General features: G+C 38.9%; 1 protein-coding gene across 2 annotated transcripts in view; it reads right to left on the bottom strand.

Moving 5' to 3' along the window:
- Positions 1 to 18,051, bottom strand: part of LOC127806798 (bifunctional aspartokinase/homoserine dehydrogenase, chloroplastic-like) — a 32,233-nt gene extending 14,182 nt beyond the window's left edge. Inside the window, exons 1-7 of one of the 2 annotated variants that reach the window (XM_052344317.1) lie at positions 17,837 to 18,051; positions 3,640 to 3,725; positions 3,141 to 3,515; positions 1,012 to 1,100; positions 605 to 908; positions 362 to 414; positions 53 to 267 (exon numbers count right to left, since the gene is read on the bottom strand). In XM_052344317.1, the coding sequence (XP_052200277.1) occupies positions 53 to 267; positions 362 to 414; positions 605 to 908; positions 1,012 to 1,100; positions 3,141 to 3,515; positions 3,640 to 3,725; positions 17,837 to 17,970 (1,256 nt within the window). In that variant the 5' untranslated portion in view covers positions 17,971 to 18,051. The remainder of the gene's footprint in view (positions 1 to 52; positions 268 to 361; positions 415 to 604; positions 909 to 1,011; positions 1,101 to 3,140; positions 3,516 to 3,639; positions 3,726 to 17,836) is intronic. The other variant, XM_052344318.1, reaches the window with a different exon arrangement.
- Between the last annotated feature and the right edge of the window lie 1,310 nt (positions 18,052 to 19,361).

Here is a 19,361-nt window from a genome sequence, read left to right as displayed (position 1 = left end):
ATGATATGACGATGGAAATATGAATAGCATTATCATGGCAATCCAAGCTCACCCCTCAACATTTACAAGGGCCAAATTGTCCACTGTCGCAAATCCTTTAACCAAACATTCCAATCTCTGGACATCTTTGAACTCCTTGACGGTAGGCCGGCAGATCATTGTTCCAGGTGTCGAGAGATTGAAGATATTTCTTATAACAATTGGAATGTCATATTGCATCACAGGGATTATGGTCCTGGGATGTAAAACATTCGCCCCAAAATATGACTGCACAAGCATAGAAAATTTGGTTGTTACAATGTGAAAAACAAAAAAAAAATATTACTGCAGCTTTTACAGGACCAGAAAGAAATCCATTTACCATTTCCCAGGCCTCTTGATAAGACAACTTCTTCAGGACCACAGCCTCACTAACTACAGAAAACATGTTCTTTAGCATTTCAACCAAAACCTAGACTGAGATTGTCATAAAAAGTTCCCGCTCCAATAATTTACTTCCATTATTAGAATAATCACACCAATATCCGGATAGATATTTCTTACATGTGATTTACGCCAGAAATATTTAGTGATTCAAATGCACAAAGATGAGATAAACACAAACCTTTTCTAGGATCAGCACTATAAACACCATCAACATCCGTCCAAATTGTAACTTGACGTGCCCTAAACAAAGCACCCAGTATAGCAGCAGAGAAGTCACTTCCATCTCTTTTCAAAGTGGTGGGAATATTTTGAGGTGTACTAGCTATAAAACCAGTTGCAATAATTGTCTCTGACGGATTTTGTAAAAACCATTTCTCAAGTCTTCTTTCAGATTCCAAGTAATCTGGGTCAACTTGATCAGAACCAGTAGGATTTACAACAAGGACCTGCCTTGCATCCATCCAATTAGAATCCACTCCATTCTGCAGCAGAGAAAAGGACAACAAAAAAGAGGATCTATTTCAGCTGACTTCAGTAATTCCTTTATATTTCATTAAAATAGAGAACAATTAAGCATGACACCACCTTTCTGATATGCAACGCCAACATCTGAGCAGACCATAACTCTCCATGTCCTACAACAAAATCTGTGAAAGATTCTGTTGCATGACCAGCTGTGGTATATGAAGCATTTAAGTCAATTTACATTTAAAAAAATTTCTGTCATCAAAGAACCCAAAGGTAATAAGAGGAAAGTAGAAACTAACTCACCCAAAATTCTGTAGAAAACCATGAGCAGAAATATAGGAATAATTAGGCAATTAGACAAAATAATAGGGATAGTTTAATTAATTCATTATATAGTTATTTGTTTTCTTAAGTTAAACAGTTTTTTTTGTGTTTAACTGTCTCCATAAGTTATCATTTGTAATATATGTATATGTGTGTGTGTGTGTGTCCCATTTGAATAATAGATTAAGGAGTTTTACAAGCCAAACTTCTTCATGGTATTAGAGCATTTCTGATTAGAAAATTCCTCCATCGTCCAATGGCATCCTTCACCACAACGGTCTCTACTTCTTCCTCTCAAGTTCCTGTTGTTCCTAGTCCTAATGGACATTCGATTATGATATTTCATAAGCAACAAAGGAAAAGATGACTATTTCAATGATGAAGCCTCTAAACCGAATTTAACAGATTCGAAATAGAAGACATGAAAGGCAAAACACAATATGATAATGTCATGACCTATCAATTCCATGACTAATAAAGTAAGAAAATCTCATCCTCCACAAGACGGCACAAGAAATTTGGGATGCCGCAAAGGAGATGTATTCCAACACTAAAGACAAAGCAGAGGTGTTGTCAAGTAGACCTCTCAGTCACCCAATATTTTAGTTGTCTAACTACATATTAGTTGTAACTCAACATGTTCAAAGTGACCTAAATAGACAAACACTTTATAAAAAGAAAAATTGAAGGTGGATTTCTTACATACCAAGGATCTACCAGAGACTACCTACCGAAAACTCAATTTGAAGATGTGAAGATCCAAGATGAGCTTACTTCATATTTACAACCCAGCTTAAGGGGGCGTGTAGAAAACAAGGTGCAGAAATATAAGAACAGTGAGTAGTTAGGAAAAATAATGGGGACAGTTTAATTGATTCATTATACAGTTATTTGTTTTCCTAATTTAGGCAAGTTTTTGTATTTAACTATCTCCATTGGGGCAATTACCATTTGTAATATATATATGTGTCCAATCCGAATAATAGATCAAGGAGTTTTACAATGCAAACTTTTTCAAATTCAAACACTAAAAAATAGATAAAACTCTTCATAGGGATTATCCTCATATAATATGGCATCTAGCAGCACTATAACCAAAACTATGCAAAACTATAACCAAAGCTATGCAAAACTCAGGGGAAATAAAATGCAAGAAGAGGGATGTGACGAACCATTGCAAAAATTTCTTTTGTGTGTATATTTTCTTTGGAAAGTATGTTTTTTTTCTTTGTCAGCATTTATTAGGAATGTTGGTGTTTCAACATTTTGTCTTTATTGATGTGCCTCAAGTCAATTTTGACTCAGCACAGGTGGTTGTTGTATAGGAAAACTAAATCAACACCTTTAATGCCTCCTACAAACACTAGCATAAATGCCTAGGTGCACAATTTATAAGCCATATACGTGGATGATTTTCTAATTAAACAATGATATGTGATGATATTATTATTCTTTTGACAAGCAGGCAATAAAATTATGTAATTTCCATCAACTTGAGGATGCAGATATCCATCATTGACCTGCCAACTGCTTCCATGAGGCAAAACTGAAGTGAGAAATCAATTTCAAAGGGCAAGTCAAAGAAAATCAAATAGTTGAGATTCGGGGTTGCAAGACATGCAGGGAACACATGAGTGTGTGAGATCTACAAAAAATTGGACCACAATTAGAATATGTAGGAAAAATCATGATCCATTCCCTTGATGCAATTAATGGGATAAATTTGGGATATCTTCGAATGGTCAAACGAATTGCATTGCTACAATGAGCAGTCACTTAAATGAAGTTTGATTATCATCCAAGCTATTTTCCTAATAAATCATATATCATCCGGGTGAAAGTTTGAAGCTTCCAGGTGACATCAGACCTTTATCATTACATGGCAGCTAAAGGATAAAAGATAATAAAATTTGGATAGATACCTATATATATCGCAGAAAGCATTGCTTTAAGATCATTTATGTCATGATGCAACCGTGATAAGAAACTAGCAAGATCATCCCCCTCAAGTAGATCAAGTGCCGTTAACCTGTGCTTTTCTAGAACAGCATCCAATGCAGCTATATAAGAATCATCCCGTGACTGTGCCTTGAAGATAAGATCATACATCATGTCTGTCACCTTTGACATTGCAGATACAACAACCAACTTTCTTTCTGAACTATCATTCATAATTATATCTGCAACATTCTGAATTCTTTGGGAGCCTCCCATACAGGTGCCACCAAATTTATGAACAGACCAAGTGTCTCCTTTGGGAAGCTGAACTTTCTCTACAGATGTTTCTTGCACGAATTCTGCCAATAAAAATGAAGGAATGTACATAAGTAGACATGAAATTTAAAATTAGTTGTCAAATGTTATGGGTTGAATTTTTCAAAACATAATTTGAAATTAATGTGTCAATGGCAAGAAATGAACCTGTAACTGAAGCACAAAATTGAAAAGTTGACAACTTCCTTCTACTCCATTGAGAGAGAGAGTCAATTCTGAAACAGACAAAACCACTAACATTTTAAGCAGTCAACAAAATTTGCATGCAAATCAAAGTTGACCCAAATAAAACTAGAGTTGAAAGACACTAGACTTTTGGATTGGCATTACAAAAATTAATAGATAGAAAAGGTAAAGGAAAGAAATCCCTCAAAGAAACATTCAACAAGAAGTTGAATTGTGAAAGAGATTTTACAAATTTACATGCACATATGCACGGGTACAAACCAAACCAGTTCTGACTATATGATAGCACATTGAGACATAATATCTGTTTTAGAAATATATTTGCACATATTTAGTGGCAGAGACTCACGCAAAGCACATCCAAAAAGATTGTCTTATTATTTGCAAACAGTATTAACTTGATACTTAAATTATGAAGGACACCTTAAAATCCAAAGGTTTTAAATTAAGTAGGTCGAAAACTAAATATGTGGAAGGTAACTAAATATGCGGATGATGTTATTGTGACACTTGGAAATCAACTCTTCCCAAAAAAAAAATTTCAATATCTTGGATCAATTGTTCAAAAGGAAAAGGAGATTATGGAGAATGTTACTCATAGAATCAAGGCAAAATGGTCAAAACAGAGAAGTGTGTCCAACATTTTATGGAATCAAAAAGTCCCTTTAAAGCTCATACAAAAGTTCTATCAAATGGCTATAGAACCATCTTTGTTATATAGCTCAAAATGTTGAGCAATTAAGTGCCTATATGTGCAAAATAGAAGGGTACTAAAATGAGAATGTATGGTAGATGTGTGGTCATACAAGAAAAAACAAAATAAGAAACAAGATCACATGTAATGAACTGGTTCAATAAGGTGAGGTAGTCATGAGCTCACAATTAAGATGGTTCAGACATGCAAGAAGGTAATTGATAGAAGTAGCTAGGAGCTGAGTTGATGAAATGGAAGAATTTGTAGCAAAAGAGGGAGAGGAAGACCAAAGAAAACTTGGTAGGAAACTCTTACATGACATAGAATATAACAGCCATAGAGGACATGGCCATGAATAGAGATGGTTAGAGATCTAAATTTCATGTAACCAACCCCAACTTAGTGGGACCAAGGCTTGTGATGTTGGTTTTTTTGTTCTTCAACCCGATTCCCTATTATAAAAATTTCATCCAACACATAGTAAAGATAATAATTTCATTATTAATTAGCTAAAAGAATTAGAAGCAACTAAACACACAATCATCCAACTTTTGACCCATAATTGTTGTTGCATTTCTCATTTAATAATACATGGTTTATCACATTACAATTGAGGTGGCACATAAATCTCCAATCTCTCCCTCCAGTGATCAAGCCCCTATAATTTTTCTACAAATCTCAATCTCATGAGGTGATACATATATCTCCACAATTTTTCTTTAGGGAATCAAACTCTCTACAATATTCCTCCAAATACAAATCTCATGAGGTAGCGTGTTGCTTCTCCATAACCTCTCCAACAATTGAAACTCAATTGGCTCTCAAGACATATCCTTGGTTTGATCAATGAAACACTGCACCTGAGCAATCTACTCACCATATATTGCCCCATTGTATGGAAGTGAGGTCTCCAACTATGTTACCCTTATCATGCTGAGATATCAAGAATTTAATCACCAATTCTTCAACTTCAAGGGCTGAAGATGAGGCAGGGTTAGGTAGATGACTCTCATGGTTTTGTAAATTGGGTGCTAGAGCTATGGGCTTCATTGAAGTCTTGCTCCTCCCTTGTGCAGCTTTTCTTGACCAATCAACAGATAGACAGTCCAACCAAAACTTAGGGGTGGCAATTCGAAAATTTTGTAGGTCTAAAGTTGTTCGTCTTAACAACTTCACATTTGGAATTAACCCCTTTGGTTTGAAAGAACAAATGAGAAACAATGTAAAAGATGGGCTTTGGTGATAGTTGGATTTGCTTTCGTTGTTAGATTTCAATTATTGGTTTTATTATTTTGATAATAAAAACAGAAAATGGCATTCTGTCACTGATTTTTATTTTTATAAATTTTGAAAAATTTTAAGAATAAGAGTATTTTAACAATTTTTATTTCAATTTCATTTTCTTCCATCTCCCACACCCCTAACCACCAATGACGTGAAAGGATTTAATTTAAATTAGTTGGTGGTTTCAAAACTAAATGGTATTTTCAATGAGTAAAAAGATAAGTATTAATTTGTGGTTACAAAATTTAACATTAGTGCAGTTACTGGCTACTGTGATTGTAATACCTGAGAAATTCTAAAGGACTCAAGAGTAAATTATCTTAGGGGCAAAAGTGAAATTTCAGATAAATTGAGGGTATAAGGGTAATTTATTACCGTATGAATGACCGAATCAACTACAGGGAGTGCCTTGAAGCCGAGATGCCAAAGGAAAATGATGTGGCATTAACGAGCATCCCAAGATAGGATTTATGACATCAAAAGAAATGGAATCAAAAATGATTTTCGGTATAGCTAAAATGCAGTTGCCATTTAAGCTGCAAAACCGAATTGTTGTAAGGGACTTCTGGAAAGTCAACGGAAGGTTGAGGGGGCTTCGGTTTTTCATAAGGAACAACCCTACAGTGGTTTCAGGAAGAAACGAGAGGGTTTACGGCCAAAACAAATATTCAGGTTTAAGTGCAGTTTTTCGAATTCACCGGAGGGAGGCCGAGATGGCTAGTTTTTGGGATCTTCAAAAATTAAATGGAAGTTTTAGGACTTGAGGGACTCAATGGCAATATTGGAAAGTTCAAGCGCTTCGTGAAAATGGGTCAAGGCATAAGAGACAAAATTAGGTGGGCAAAAGTGCAATTTAGGAAAGATAAAGCTGGAAGCAACTTGCCATGGACAACCAATTGGATCTAGTGGCCGAACGGCCGTTTCAACCATGGGGATCGCACGAGGGATGGTCGGGGATGCTTGAGGATCAAGCTTGGGCCGACAAGAGCCACGAGGGTGGCTGGAATTTGAAGAAAAGCCGACCAACTTTTCGGCCGAATTTGGGAAGCAATGCAAAGTCATCATTGCGGTCAATTTTTGCAACAAATAGGTCGATCCAGGGGCAATAGAGGCCTTGGAGAAGTCTAATTGAGCACCCTTGAGAGTTTGGAGGCTCGGGTTGCCTATAAATAGCAATGGCCGAAACCTTTAAAAAAATTAATTTGTTAGATCCGTAAGTTTGTGAATAAATTAGGAGAATCGGATAAGGGGATTTTGTTGCCCATATCCTAAGCATCATTTATGTGCAATTTGAGCCATTTTGGTTGAGAGATGAGTGAGATCTGAAGCCTCGTCGAAAAAATGAGTTTCGCCGAAAAACGAGCTTGAGCAGTCTGAAAATGGCTCCGTTTGTGAAATTTTAAGCTATTATCCGGTAAAGGGCGAAAAGAGGAAGCCATAGGTTCAAACGAGGAGTCAATCAGAGTTCGGATTAAGGAGATATGGCCAAAAAACCAATCCGGCAAGCTGAGGAAAAAGACGATCGATGCGTGTGGGACACGCGCCAACTGGGCCCCGCGAGTGGGGGCGCGTGAGTCAACTTGTTTGGGCGAGTGAGGGCTCGTCCGAGCTCAGAAAATTCTGAAAAAAAATTCTAAATTCCTCTAAAATCAAGCTCTAGAGGCCTGTGCAAAAATATTTAGATTTGGACTTCTCTATATCTCGGTTTTGGCACTAAATAGCCTCGTTTTGTGTGAAAACGCAATATCCGAGTAAGTTCAGTAATTTTTCTTTGAATTTCATTGGATATTATGAATTGTTGGGGAAAGAAATTCGAAAAAATAGTCTCGAGAGTATTTATTGGGATTTTCAGAAGGCAAAATGGAAGAAAATGAAAGAAATTGGAATATTGAGATATTTAGTGATTAAATATGCTTTTTATGATTTATGTGCTTGAGGAAAACTGATTGGTGCAACTTTCAAGAGTTGGCACGGAAATCGAGGTCGGGCATGCATATCGAAGCGATGCACACTTTTCGAGAAATTCAAGTTTATCTCTAAATGTGAGTTTTCCTATCCTAAGTATGGTTTTGTGAGTGATTTTATCCCAAGAACTTATGTTTATGATATGATTGCTTATATATGCATGTTATTTATGAATGCTATGATCATTTTGCCATATTGCATGGAAAATCGTGATATTTGCATGACACGATATTATTGGCATATTGATATTTGTGCTTGGGAATGGGATGTCGCCTCGATAGTGTAGCTGTAATTCCCCAAGGGCAATTGATAGAATAACGTTAGGATTATCCTGCAGAGGTTCGGGATTCCGCCTAGGATTCCTAGCCTAGCCGTTGGACTAAAGAAGTTACACTAGGGCAAATGTTATTCACGTTATTGTATCATGCATTCATATATATGTTTTTGGACCCTCACTAAAAAATCCATCTTCTAATTGGGTTACACCCCTAGAACATTCAAACGTTCCAGTTAGGATTTGCAGTTATGGCAAGGGGATGATTGATGACGTGGCTGATGGGTTTGGCGAGTTGTTCGGGTATATGCTCATTCGTGAGGATTCATGACATGTTCTTAGTCATGGTTAGAAGATTGTACTATATTGGTGATCATGTATAATCGTTACGGTTTAATGTATTTATGAGGAATCGTCAAATTGCATCTAAGGTGCTTAGTTGTTATCTCTTGATATTAAGTCTACATGTATTTAAATATTTAATGATATGATGGTACAGATTCTTATGATATGATTAAGTGAATTCAGATATGTACCATATCAGATTTCGATTTTAAGCTTCCACATTTATAATGATTACCTGTCTTAGCTTATTGATTCTTGTTTAGTATGTTGGGAAGGTAGAACGGGATTGTCGGAAAATGATTTATATTGAGTTTATGTTGAAAAAAAAATATATTGTCGAAATTCCTAAGTTATTTAACGCTCGAAAAAAGTGGAGCGTTACAGTTGGTATCAGAACTTAACCCTATTTAGAAATTTAGGGAAAAGCAACTTGGAGACTTAAGAGAATCCGATATTGTTAGAGACAATTAGTAGGAACCCCAAGTGAAGGCTTAGGGGAAAAGAGACTAATGGTTCGTAGGACAAAATCCCTACTTAGATTGGGGATTGTCGGTTAAAGTCTTAAAAGTTACTGGAATTAAGTGTGGTGTAGTGGAAGTGCATATCTAGAAAAGTTCTAGCAAAGGAAAGATTTGGTATTAAGTGTGTCCGTTTGTGACCCACCTCTCTTTCCTAGAAACTTACCCAGTGTACTATTCACGTACATACACTATTCCAGTATACGGCTACTATTCTCGATAAATGAGATTTCAGGTAGTAGAGCATGGCTAGTCTAAAACCTTGACGATGAGTTGTGAGATGGAAGTCTCGACTCAAGGTAGAGATCGGGTACCAAAAAGGAAAGAGTCGCTTGATAGGTCGTATCAACCCTAAAGGAATGATGAAAAGACCTAGTCAACAGAGGTTGTGACTACGGTTCAGTGTGCCAGATGGATCTGTGGAATCAGGTAAAATTGTCGGTGGTTGACCCGACGAAGAGAACTCAGAAGCGCCATGATAAGTAGTGGATTGAGAGCCATAATTGCAAGGAAATCAAGTTCACGGAAGATGATTGGAACCAGATATCATAATCTGATTCAGGATTTTTAGAGATAAATCGGTTTGAGATTCTTGAGGAATTTCTTGACATAATTGATTGAAGATCTAAGGATTCGTGATGAAACTTTAGAGTTTTTAGGAAGAAATCCAGTAAGGATTGGAGTACTGTAGGTGACGTAAGTACCTACCTACTCTAGCTGATTTTGGATTGTCGTCTTGAAGATCGTGCGAATCTTTAATGTGATCGAGAGAATCAAGTAATGGCAAATGTGCCAGAATAACAGGTTGCAGTAAGGGAAGCTACAGACCTAGATCAACTGAAGATCCGAGATTTTCGATTTTGGAGAATGAAACTCTTGTATGGCTAGACGGTTAGTCTAGGTAGCCTGGTAGGCAAATTGGGAGATGTATAGTTGGACAATCATTAAAATGATGTCAGCAAGTTATGAAAATAAATGAGCCTACTGATATGAGGTATAGGCACTTGCGGTAAGTGAAAAGTCGTAAGAAAAATGGAAAAAACCAGGATATAATCTCAAAAGAGTTAATGGGATTATTTCTTAATGATGAAATTGCCAATGATAGCTTGAGATTTGGATGCTATGTGTGACTTGATTGAGGACGTGAATTATCAGGTGTTAATTAAGAGCCGATATTTTTACCTCGATTTGATGAATTATTAAACAACTGCAAGAGGCTGAGATATTTTATGATCAATATGCAATCGAAGGTAAGACAAGGGAATGAGACGTTAAAAGTACCAAAACATAATATTCATTCCATATGTTCAAAACAGTTACAGGAGATCAAGCCATACAATTACTCAAAAGAAAAAGACAAACCATAGAACTGATAATGATGTCGATGCTTAGTGACGACGATGGTTTCCAAACACGACGGATCCCAGCTCATCGATGTCATCTGGGAATGGCATATGGCTATTACTAGTTTCGCTAGGGTGAGGTAGAAGAGTGACCTCTGGGAAACTAGGATGAGGGACGTCCTTTGGGATGATAGGAAGTTCGGAACTCCAGTTTGGGTTTGGATCAGGTTGAGGAACAGGTTGGGAATATGCAAGATAGGTTGTAAGGAGAAAATCCTGCAAATGAGCTCGATAAACTTGCAAATCACTAACCTGTTGTTAAAGAGTAAGAATGTGAGATACACAGCCATAGTTGGGATTTTGAAGCCGAGCTAAAGCTTCAATAGTAAGTGAAAACGCTGCCTCTGACCGATCCCTTACCAGAAGCTAGTACAGAAGGAATGAGGCATTACTGACACCAAAAACTCTGTGGATAGTAGAAAAGTCAATAGCTCATTCCTCATGACTAAAGTACGGGGCAAAGAAGCACCGTGGGGGGCATTGGGCCTGTAAGACTATGTACGTACCACACCGAGACCGGGATCTTGGAATGTTGCGTCTTGGCATGATAAATCTAGGTTCTGGTTAAATCTAAGCAAATCAGATATGAGTCAGATCTAATGGGTTGAATCAGGGATGGGTCAAACCTGAATCGGGCCGGGCTGGGCCAATTGGGTCGAATCGACCCAAATCTGGCAGCAGCATCAGGGATGACGACGGTTGTTGTGGAGGCCGGGGGAAGCTAGGCGGTGGCTGGTGGCTGCGCGAAGGAGCTGGCAGCGGTGGCGGCGTGGCCGGATCTAGCCAACGCGAGGGTCGATTGGGCCGACGATGATGGTTGGGAGAAGATGGTGAACGGCAGCTGGGGCGTGGGGAAGCCACGCCGTGGCTCGCGGTCGATGGCGGAGCAAGCGCTGGAGGCGGTTACAGAGGGGGCGGCGATGGCCGTCGGAGGTGGTGGCGATGCTGGAAGGCAACGGCGGCCGGTGGTTGTTCGCGCACAAGGTCTGCAGAGGAAGGAAGGAAGAAGAAATAAGGAAGAAAAAGAAAAGAAATGAAAAAAAAAAAAACGTAGAATTTTTTTTTATGGAAAAACGTGTTTTATTATTCCGGAAGTTTTGGCAAGAAGAAAAAAAATTATCCGGACACGCGAAAGTCGAGTTCAAGGCTTTTCGGGTATTTATAGTCCCGACCTTATATTTCAAGGCATGGAGCAACGTAGGGTTCGAGATGAAATTTTTGTGAATCAAGTTTCGAAATAGAATGATAAGATGTTTCAAAATAAGATGTTTTGGCAAGCTGTTGTCAGAAGGTCATGATGGGACACTTCAGAATAGTTATGTTCATAATAGGACTCGTGAGAAGAGTTTAATGAGAATGATCTGCCAGATTCAGTGAGAGCTTGTGATAGCTCAAAGGATCGGGTTGCATGTTAGTGTAACATGACCGGATGATTGCGTGTGGATCACGCCAAGGCACAAAGAGAACTACCTAATGTATGACTTAGTGCTGGCAGATGCAGTAAGTGTTCTCGAGGTTATGGAGGCACTACCGAAACGTTGGGACATTTGGATGTGCTCACAAACCACGAAGAGCTTGAGGTATGGGCTCTCACAGAAGGAGCTGAACGAGAGGTAACGACGATGGATGGAGTTCTTAGAGGACTACGACTGCACTACTTCGTATCACCCAGGGAGTAGCCGTGAGGTGCCAGCGCATGACCTAGGTGGATAGCTGTGAGTGTCAGATGATGTTGGAGGCTTGTTGGTGGACTGACTATAAGTGTAGTGCTGAATGGATCGTCTGTTTTTAGCGCTAGCCTGGTTGTTTAGTTGGATCTAGTAAACGAGATACGAAGGCATGTGTGGTTGACAAGTGTACTTGTCTATGATGACGATTGTGACCAGCCCAAGGGTTCAAATTTTTCAAGATGCGAGAAGGCATTCTCAAAAGTTTCGGGATAGAATGTGTATGCCTAAAATGTTGAAAGATGTGTGGTCGTCTGTAAAGAGCCACAACAGGAAATTCTGTGCATGACACGGTATGCTTATAAGCATTGGACGTGTAAGGAATGCAAACCGAGGTGTTTGCCAAGGATCAAATAGATATTTGATTTTAGGTGTTCAGATAATGAGCTATGTTATGTCTTAGTTACCTGAATGGTCAGATGAAAATTTCGAGTTAAGGAGAGATGAATGTAATACTCGAGAAATTTTAAAGGACTCAATAGTAAATTATCTTGGAAGCAAAAGTGAAATTTCAGATAAATTGAGAGTATAAGGGTAATTTATTACTGTATGAATGACCGAATCGACTGCAGGGAGTGCCCTAAAGCCGAGATGCCAAAGAAAAATGATGTGGCATTAACGAGCATCCCGAGATAGGATTTATGGCATCGAAAGAAATGGAATCAGGAACGATTTTCGGTACAGCTAAAATGCAGCTGCCATTTAAACTGCAAAACTGAATTGTTGTAAGGGACTTCTGGAAAGTCAACGGAAGCTTGAGGGGACTTCGGTTTTTCATAAGGAACAACCCTTCAGTGGTTTCAGGAAGAAACGAGAGGGTTTACGGCCAAAACGAAAATTCGGACTTAAGTGCAGTTTTCCGAATTCGCCAGAGGGAGGCCGAGATGGCGAGTTTTTGGAATCTTTAAAGGTGAAATGAAAGTTTTAGGACTTGAGGGACTCTCAATGGTAATATTGGAAAGTTCAGGGCTTTGTGAAAATGGGTCAAGACGTAAGAGACAAAATTAGGTGGGCAAAAGTGCAATTTAGGAAAGATAAAGCTAGAAGCAACCTGCCATGGCCAACCAGCTGGATCTGGTGGTCGACCGGCCGTTTCAGCCATGGGGATCGCACGAGGGATGGTCAGGGATACTTGAGGATCAAGCTTAGGCCGACAGGAGCCACGAGGGTGGCTAGAATTTGAAGAAAAGCCGACCAACTTTTCGGTCGAATTTAGGAAGCAATGCAAAGTCATCATTGCAGTCGGTTTTTGAAGCAAATAGGTCGATCCAGGGGCAGTAGAGGCTTTGGAGAAGTCTGATTGAGCACCTTTGAGCGTTTGGAGGCTCGGGTTGCCTATAAATAGTAATGGCCAAAACCTTTGGAAAATTAATTTGTTAGATTCTTAAGTTTGTGGATAAATTGGGAGAATCGGATAAGGGGATTTTGTTGCCCATATCCTAAGCTTCATTTCTGTGCAATTTGAGCCATTTTGGTTGAGAGATGAGTGAGATTCGAAGCCTTATCAGAAAAACGAGTTTCGCCGGAACACGAACTTGAGCAGTCAGAAAATGGCTCTGTTTGTGGGATTTTAAGCTATTATCCGGTAGAGGGCGAAAAGAGGAAGCCATAGGTTCAAACGAGGAGTCAATCGGAGTTCGGATGAAAGAGATATGCCTAAAAAACCAAGCGGGTCGCGAGCTATCCGGCGAATTGAGGAAGAAGATGACCTGCGCATGTGGGACACGCGCCAGCTGGGCCTCGCGAGTGGGGGCACATAAGCCAACTTGTTTGGGTGAGTAAGGGCGCGTCTGAGCTCAGAAAATTCTGAAAAAAAATTCTAAAATCCTCTAAAATCAAGCTCTAGAGGCCTATGCAAAAATATTTGGATTTGGACTTCTCGATGTCTCGATTTTAGCACCAAATAGCCTTGTTTTGCATGAAAACGCAATATCTGGGTAAGTTCAGTAATTTTCCTTTGAATTTCATTGGATATTATGAATTGTTGTGGAAAGAAATTCGAGAAAATAGTCTCGAGAGTATTTATTGGGATTTTTAGATGGCAAAATGGAAGAAAATGAAGGAAAAATGAAAGAAATTGGAATATTGAGATATTTAGTGATTAAATATGCTTTTTATGATTTATGTGCTCAAGAAAAACTGATTGGTGCAACTTTTGAGAGTTGGCAGGGAAATAGAGGTCAGGCACGCATATTGAGGCGATGCACGCTTTTCGAGAAATTCAAGTTTATCTCTAAATGTGAGTTTTCCTATCCTAAGTATGGTTTTGTGAGTGGTTTTATCCCAAGAACTTATGTTTATGATATAATTACTTATATATGCGTGCTATTTATGAATGCTATGATCATTTTGTCATATTGCATGAAAAGTCGTGATATTTGCATGACACGATATTATTGGCATATTGATATTTGTGCTTAGGAATGGGATGTCGCCCCGATAGTATAGCTGTAATTCCCCAAGGGCAATTGATGGAATAACATTAGAATTATCCCGCAGAGGTTCAGGATTCTACCTAGGATTCCTAGCCGGGCCGTTGGACCAAGGAAGTTACACTAGGGAAAATATTATTCACGTTATTGTATCATGCATTCATATATATGTTTTTAAACCTTCACTAGAAGATTCATCTTCTAATTGGGTTATGCCCCTGAAACATTCAAACGTTCCAGTTATGATTTGCAGCTATGGCAAATGGATGATTGATGACGTGGCCGATGGGTTCGGCAAGCTGTTCGGGTATATGCTTCTTCGTGAGGATTCATGACATGTTCTTAGTCATGTTTAGAAGATTGTACTATATTGATGATCATGTATAATCGTTACGGTTTAATGTATTTCTAAGGAATCGTCAAATTATATCTAAGGTACTCAATTGTTATCTCTTGATGTTAAGTCTCCATGTATTTAAGTATTTAATGATATGATGGTACAAATTCTTATTATATATGATTAAATGAATTCAGATATGTACCATATCAAGTTTCGATTTTAAGCTTCCGCATTTATAATGATTACCTGTCTTAGCTTATTGATTCTTGTTTAGTATGCTGGAAGGTAGAATGGGATTGTTGAGAAATGATTTACATTGAGTTTATGTTGAAAAAAAATATATATTCCCAAAATACCTAAATTATTTAACGCTCGAGAAAAGTGGGGCGTTACAGTGATGCTCAGCCAATCACTAAATCCCTCTACATTATACTCCATTTGGGAAGAGTGGTATCCATTGAGCATAATAACTCAAAGTCTACCAAATTCCCCTAGACTTATGTTAGTCTACTCAAGAAGAACTTGTTGGAAGTGAGTGTGTGTGTGTTTGTGGTTATTTATTTATTTTTTCTTTTTTGCTTGGTCCCCAAGATGTTCTAGATTTACTTGGCCCCCAAGTTGTTCTAGATTTACTTGGCCCCCAAGCACTTCTTGATTGGCTTGATCTCCAAGTTTTCTTCATTGTTAAGATTGGTGGATGCCTATATATATATGTTATGTTGGCTCATTTTTGGGTGTGTAAATTTTCCATTCCTCCACAAGCTTTCACGTTTTCTCTCCTCTCAAGTTTTGCCTCCCATCTCGAGTTTTCTTCACTGAGAGCATGCTCGTCTTGAGTTCTGCTAGCTCCAATTGTTCGTGGTTGCCGTAGACCGGAGAGGTCGTTACATCCTGCTAAGACAGTTGCTGTAGTTTGCTTGCTGCCGGTGCAGGGCGCTAACTGTCTTCAAGATAGCGCAAAGCGCGACTCGACATGCTTCTGTTCTTGCCTCCTCCATATTCCAGAAGTTTGTTCTTGTCTCCTCCACGTTCTAGCTGCGAGCGTTGTTGTTCAGCCGTCTTCTTTGCTTTGTTGTTTTGGTCTGGTAACATTTGTTCTTTTGTTGTTGCTAGTTATAAGCTTTTGTTGCCATTAATATCAACTGTTATAATAGTGGTCAAGTATTGTGGTTTTCGTTTCTTGTACTGTAGCGGGTTAGAATTGATATTCTTGTATCAAGCAAGTTATTTCTGTATAACATAAACATCTATACTCTCTATATCCCTAACAGAACTCTCAACAAGAAGATATTCCAATTATACAACTTGCAGAAGCTACTAAAATTGGTAGGACAAGGGAATAGTGAATCTTATTTGAACTATAGGTGGAATACATCAACCCATGAAGATATCTCATTTTCATATTCGATAATTAATAAGTTTCTAGTTTAGACCATGGAGTCCTTCAGCAGACCTTGATTAAGGATTCATACTTCAGAATGTAAAGTTTGCTAATCAATCTCCAAAACCACTTCAGCCCAACCACATTCAGTTGTCTGCTGCCATTATGTTTGGCTACTATACCTCCCAATTGTTTGTTCAGATCAAACCAACAAGAGTGAAATTTTGCATTAAATACCTAATAGATTATGCTGAAAGCCATCGTATCTGCTGCCTCTTCCCATCTAACAAGTAAACATGTTAAGCTTGAGTTCCATCACCTTCCACAAGATCAGTAGCATTTTCCAAGGCAACCAATTCATTTAAGAACTCCAAAACTTCTTTTAACGATATTTCTTCTCCTCTAACTTCTCATTTCGTGTTTTAGTTTTTACCACCCCTAAACTATAAATCAGTATCACTCAACTCTCCTCAAAAACAACTTGGAGAGGTTGAGCTCCTGAAGTTTGATGTGACTCAGTTGAAAAAAAAAAATTTCTTAACAACTAAATGAAAGAAACCAAGAGAAAAGCAAAAGACTTCAATACTTGTTCAAGGAAATAAAATCTGTTACTTGTTTTCTGTTGGAACTTGGGCAGATGAGGTTTGCTAAGTAAAAGAAATAAGAGAACTGACAAGGATAAGAATGCAATTTCATATATTAGCTTTAACTCAAAAGGAAATAAGAATACAAGGGGCATAGCACATGGTCAATATTAATTTATGGTCTTAGAAAATCTCCAAGCAAAAATATGTTACCTACGTTAAGACCAGTTGGAGTTGTTAGCTGTCAAATTGTCATTGTTGAGGCATACATCTTTTTGTGCCAATATGTTATCTAGTTCTTTTTTCTCTTTTGAGAACTAAGGCTGTATCCAGGGTCATTTTCTTCCTTTGTTTCTAGAGCTTATGAACAGGGTCATTCACTTTGACATTTTAATTTCAGGTACTCTAGATCCATATTTTTTCTTCTTTTTTTTTTTTCTTTTGCTTGAGAATCATGGATTGGGAGCTCTATCAAATGATAATCATATAACGAGTAAATTTATATACCAAAATCCTGAACAAATTGATAAGCCGGCCAACAAAATTTATTCCAATCAAAAGCAATTTGAACACAACTGTTCCCCTATTTTACAATCACCCACAAGGTTGACACGTTTTCCATGTCAAAGTCCATCTGGGAACTAGCACCCCTCCTGCAAGACCAAGACTGTAGCCAACCTTAACCCCTGCAGGGCTATTTAGTTGTGGAATGTGTTTTTCAATTTTATATAAAATCAATAATTTTCATTTTCACAAAAACAAATTGAAAAACTTGTTCAAATGTTAGAAGTACCACAAAAAACTAATTTTGTAGAAAACGGTGTTTTTTTTATTTAGAATTTTTTTGCATTTAAACAGATTTTCTAATTTTTTATTTTCAGAAAACTAGGGTGTTTTTCCAATAGCAAACAGCCCCCACATGTCCAAACGACTCAACAGAATCAAACGAGCCCCCAAAATACGAACACAATTGCCTTGGAAGAAATGTGTTCCCTTCAGGTTGAATAATTAAACATAAATCTCAGTTTTTTCCTCTCACTTGGATCAAATAAGCAGATAAAAAACAAACCCACTCCCCGAAAATTAACATGCAAACAGGGCAGCCATCAATTTGTTCAAACCAAAAGCACGGAAAGGAAAATAAAAAGGCACTGGTCTCAAACTCCAACCATTTTTCTAACAATCCAAACAGAAAGAAGAAAAAGCTTTACTTGGGGAGTTGACCGCAATGCGGGAGAGAGAACGCGAAGGGGCAAATTTTCTTGGGTGCAGAGCCGTCGCGCGAGAGAGCATTGGAGGAGAGGCTGCGAAGAGAAGGAGAATAGATCGAAGAAACGAACGCCATTGGGCGCGGTGATTGGACTGGGAGGGAGAGAGAGTGAGGAAAAGGGGAAGGGAAAAAGACATCTCCGATGCGGCAATCAGATGGGGTTTAAGTAATTGAAAATCTGAAAAAGCAGACCCACCGACATTCATCAGCGCACGCACTCGTGACACTGCTGTCCTCCAGCACGTGTATCATTCACTCAATATCACGTCACATTCCAACCGCAACCAGAATTATGCTTCTCCCTATTTACTTAAAAATAGTGGTTGTTAATGAAGACTAGAAAATATATAATATGTAAAATATTATAGATTTGTATTACTTTTAATATATTTTTTAAATTTATTTAATTATTTTTAAAAAAAATTACGTAACTTTTTATTTGACAATTTTCAAATATGTTTATGTTTCTTCCTGACGAAAGGAAGACGATTAGAGGCGGGGCGTGGGCTTCGATGACGGGTCCGTCTGGGGGACGACTGGCATCTACAAGCATTTCGACGGTTGAGTGAATATAAGAGTAAAATGAGGCAGTGTATCAGTAGATCAAAGATCAGAACATACATTAGCTCTAAAAAGAGCTGGTTGAGACGTGCATTTGCAAGTGATGATACTGGCTATTTGGCGTCGGTGGAGATTCCCAGGTGGTAGTATGGTGGCCACAGGACCTTCATTAATATGGATGGAATCCGTCATTAATGAGGACAAGATCTGAGGCTGCCACGCGGATATCTAGTGAAAGTCATAATGATGTTGTGGCAAGCTGGCGCTAGGCCAAGGCTGGATACAGAGTGAGGACCAAGTTTGGGCCCAGATTAGGCCTAAGGGGAGGGCCGAGATTGGGCCGGGACGGTCCACATCCCCCCAGGTCGGATGCTCGAGTAACGAGCGTTCGAGCTAGATAATAGAAAGTCTGGACGATCCGACGTGCCTGTCTGATACAAGGCACGACCTGATAGGGCTAAGGAGGACTCGGGAGTCGAACCAAGGTAGACTCGAGGTTCGACGTGCATGTCTGATACAAGGCACGACTTTGGAATTGAACCGAGGTAGACTCGAGGTCCTGTGGACCGCGTCGGTATGGGTCTCGATCGCGACTAATGGAGGACCAAGATAACTCGAAGTCCTGAGCGGACCGCATCGACCTAGGTCCGGAACATTGTAAACAAGAGATCGAAGCGAGCTCAAGATCCTGTGACGGACCGTGTCGACCTAGGTCCAAAGCATTGCAAAGGAGGACCGAGGTGGGCTCGAGGTCCTGTGACGGACTGCGTCGACCTAGGTCCAGAGTACTATAAATGGGGCACCAAGGCGGGCTCGAGGTCCTGTGACGGACCGTGTCGACCTAGGTCTAAATCATTGCAAACGGGACACCGAGGGGGGCTCGAGGTCCTGTGACAGACCACGTC

Source organism: Diospyros lotus, chromosome 7 (genome assembly GCF_014633365.1).
Source record: "Diospyros lotus cultivar Yz01 chromosome 7, ASM1463336v1, whole genome shotgun sequence".
NCBI lineage: Eukaryota > Viridiplantae > Streptophyta > Magnoliopsida > Ericales > Ebenaceae > Diospyros > Diospyros lotus.
This window is presented reverse-complemented; position numbering and strand designations above follow the sequence as displayed.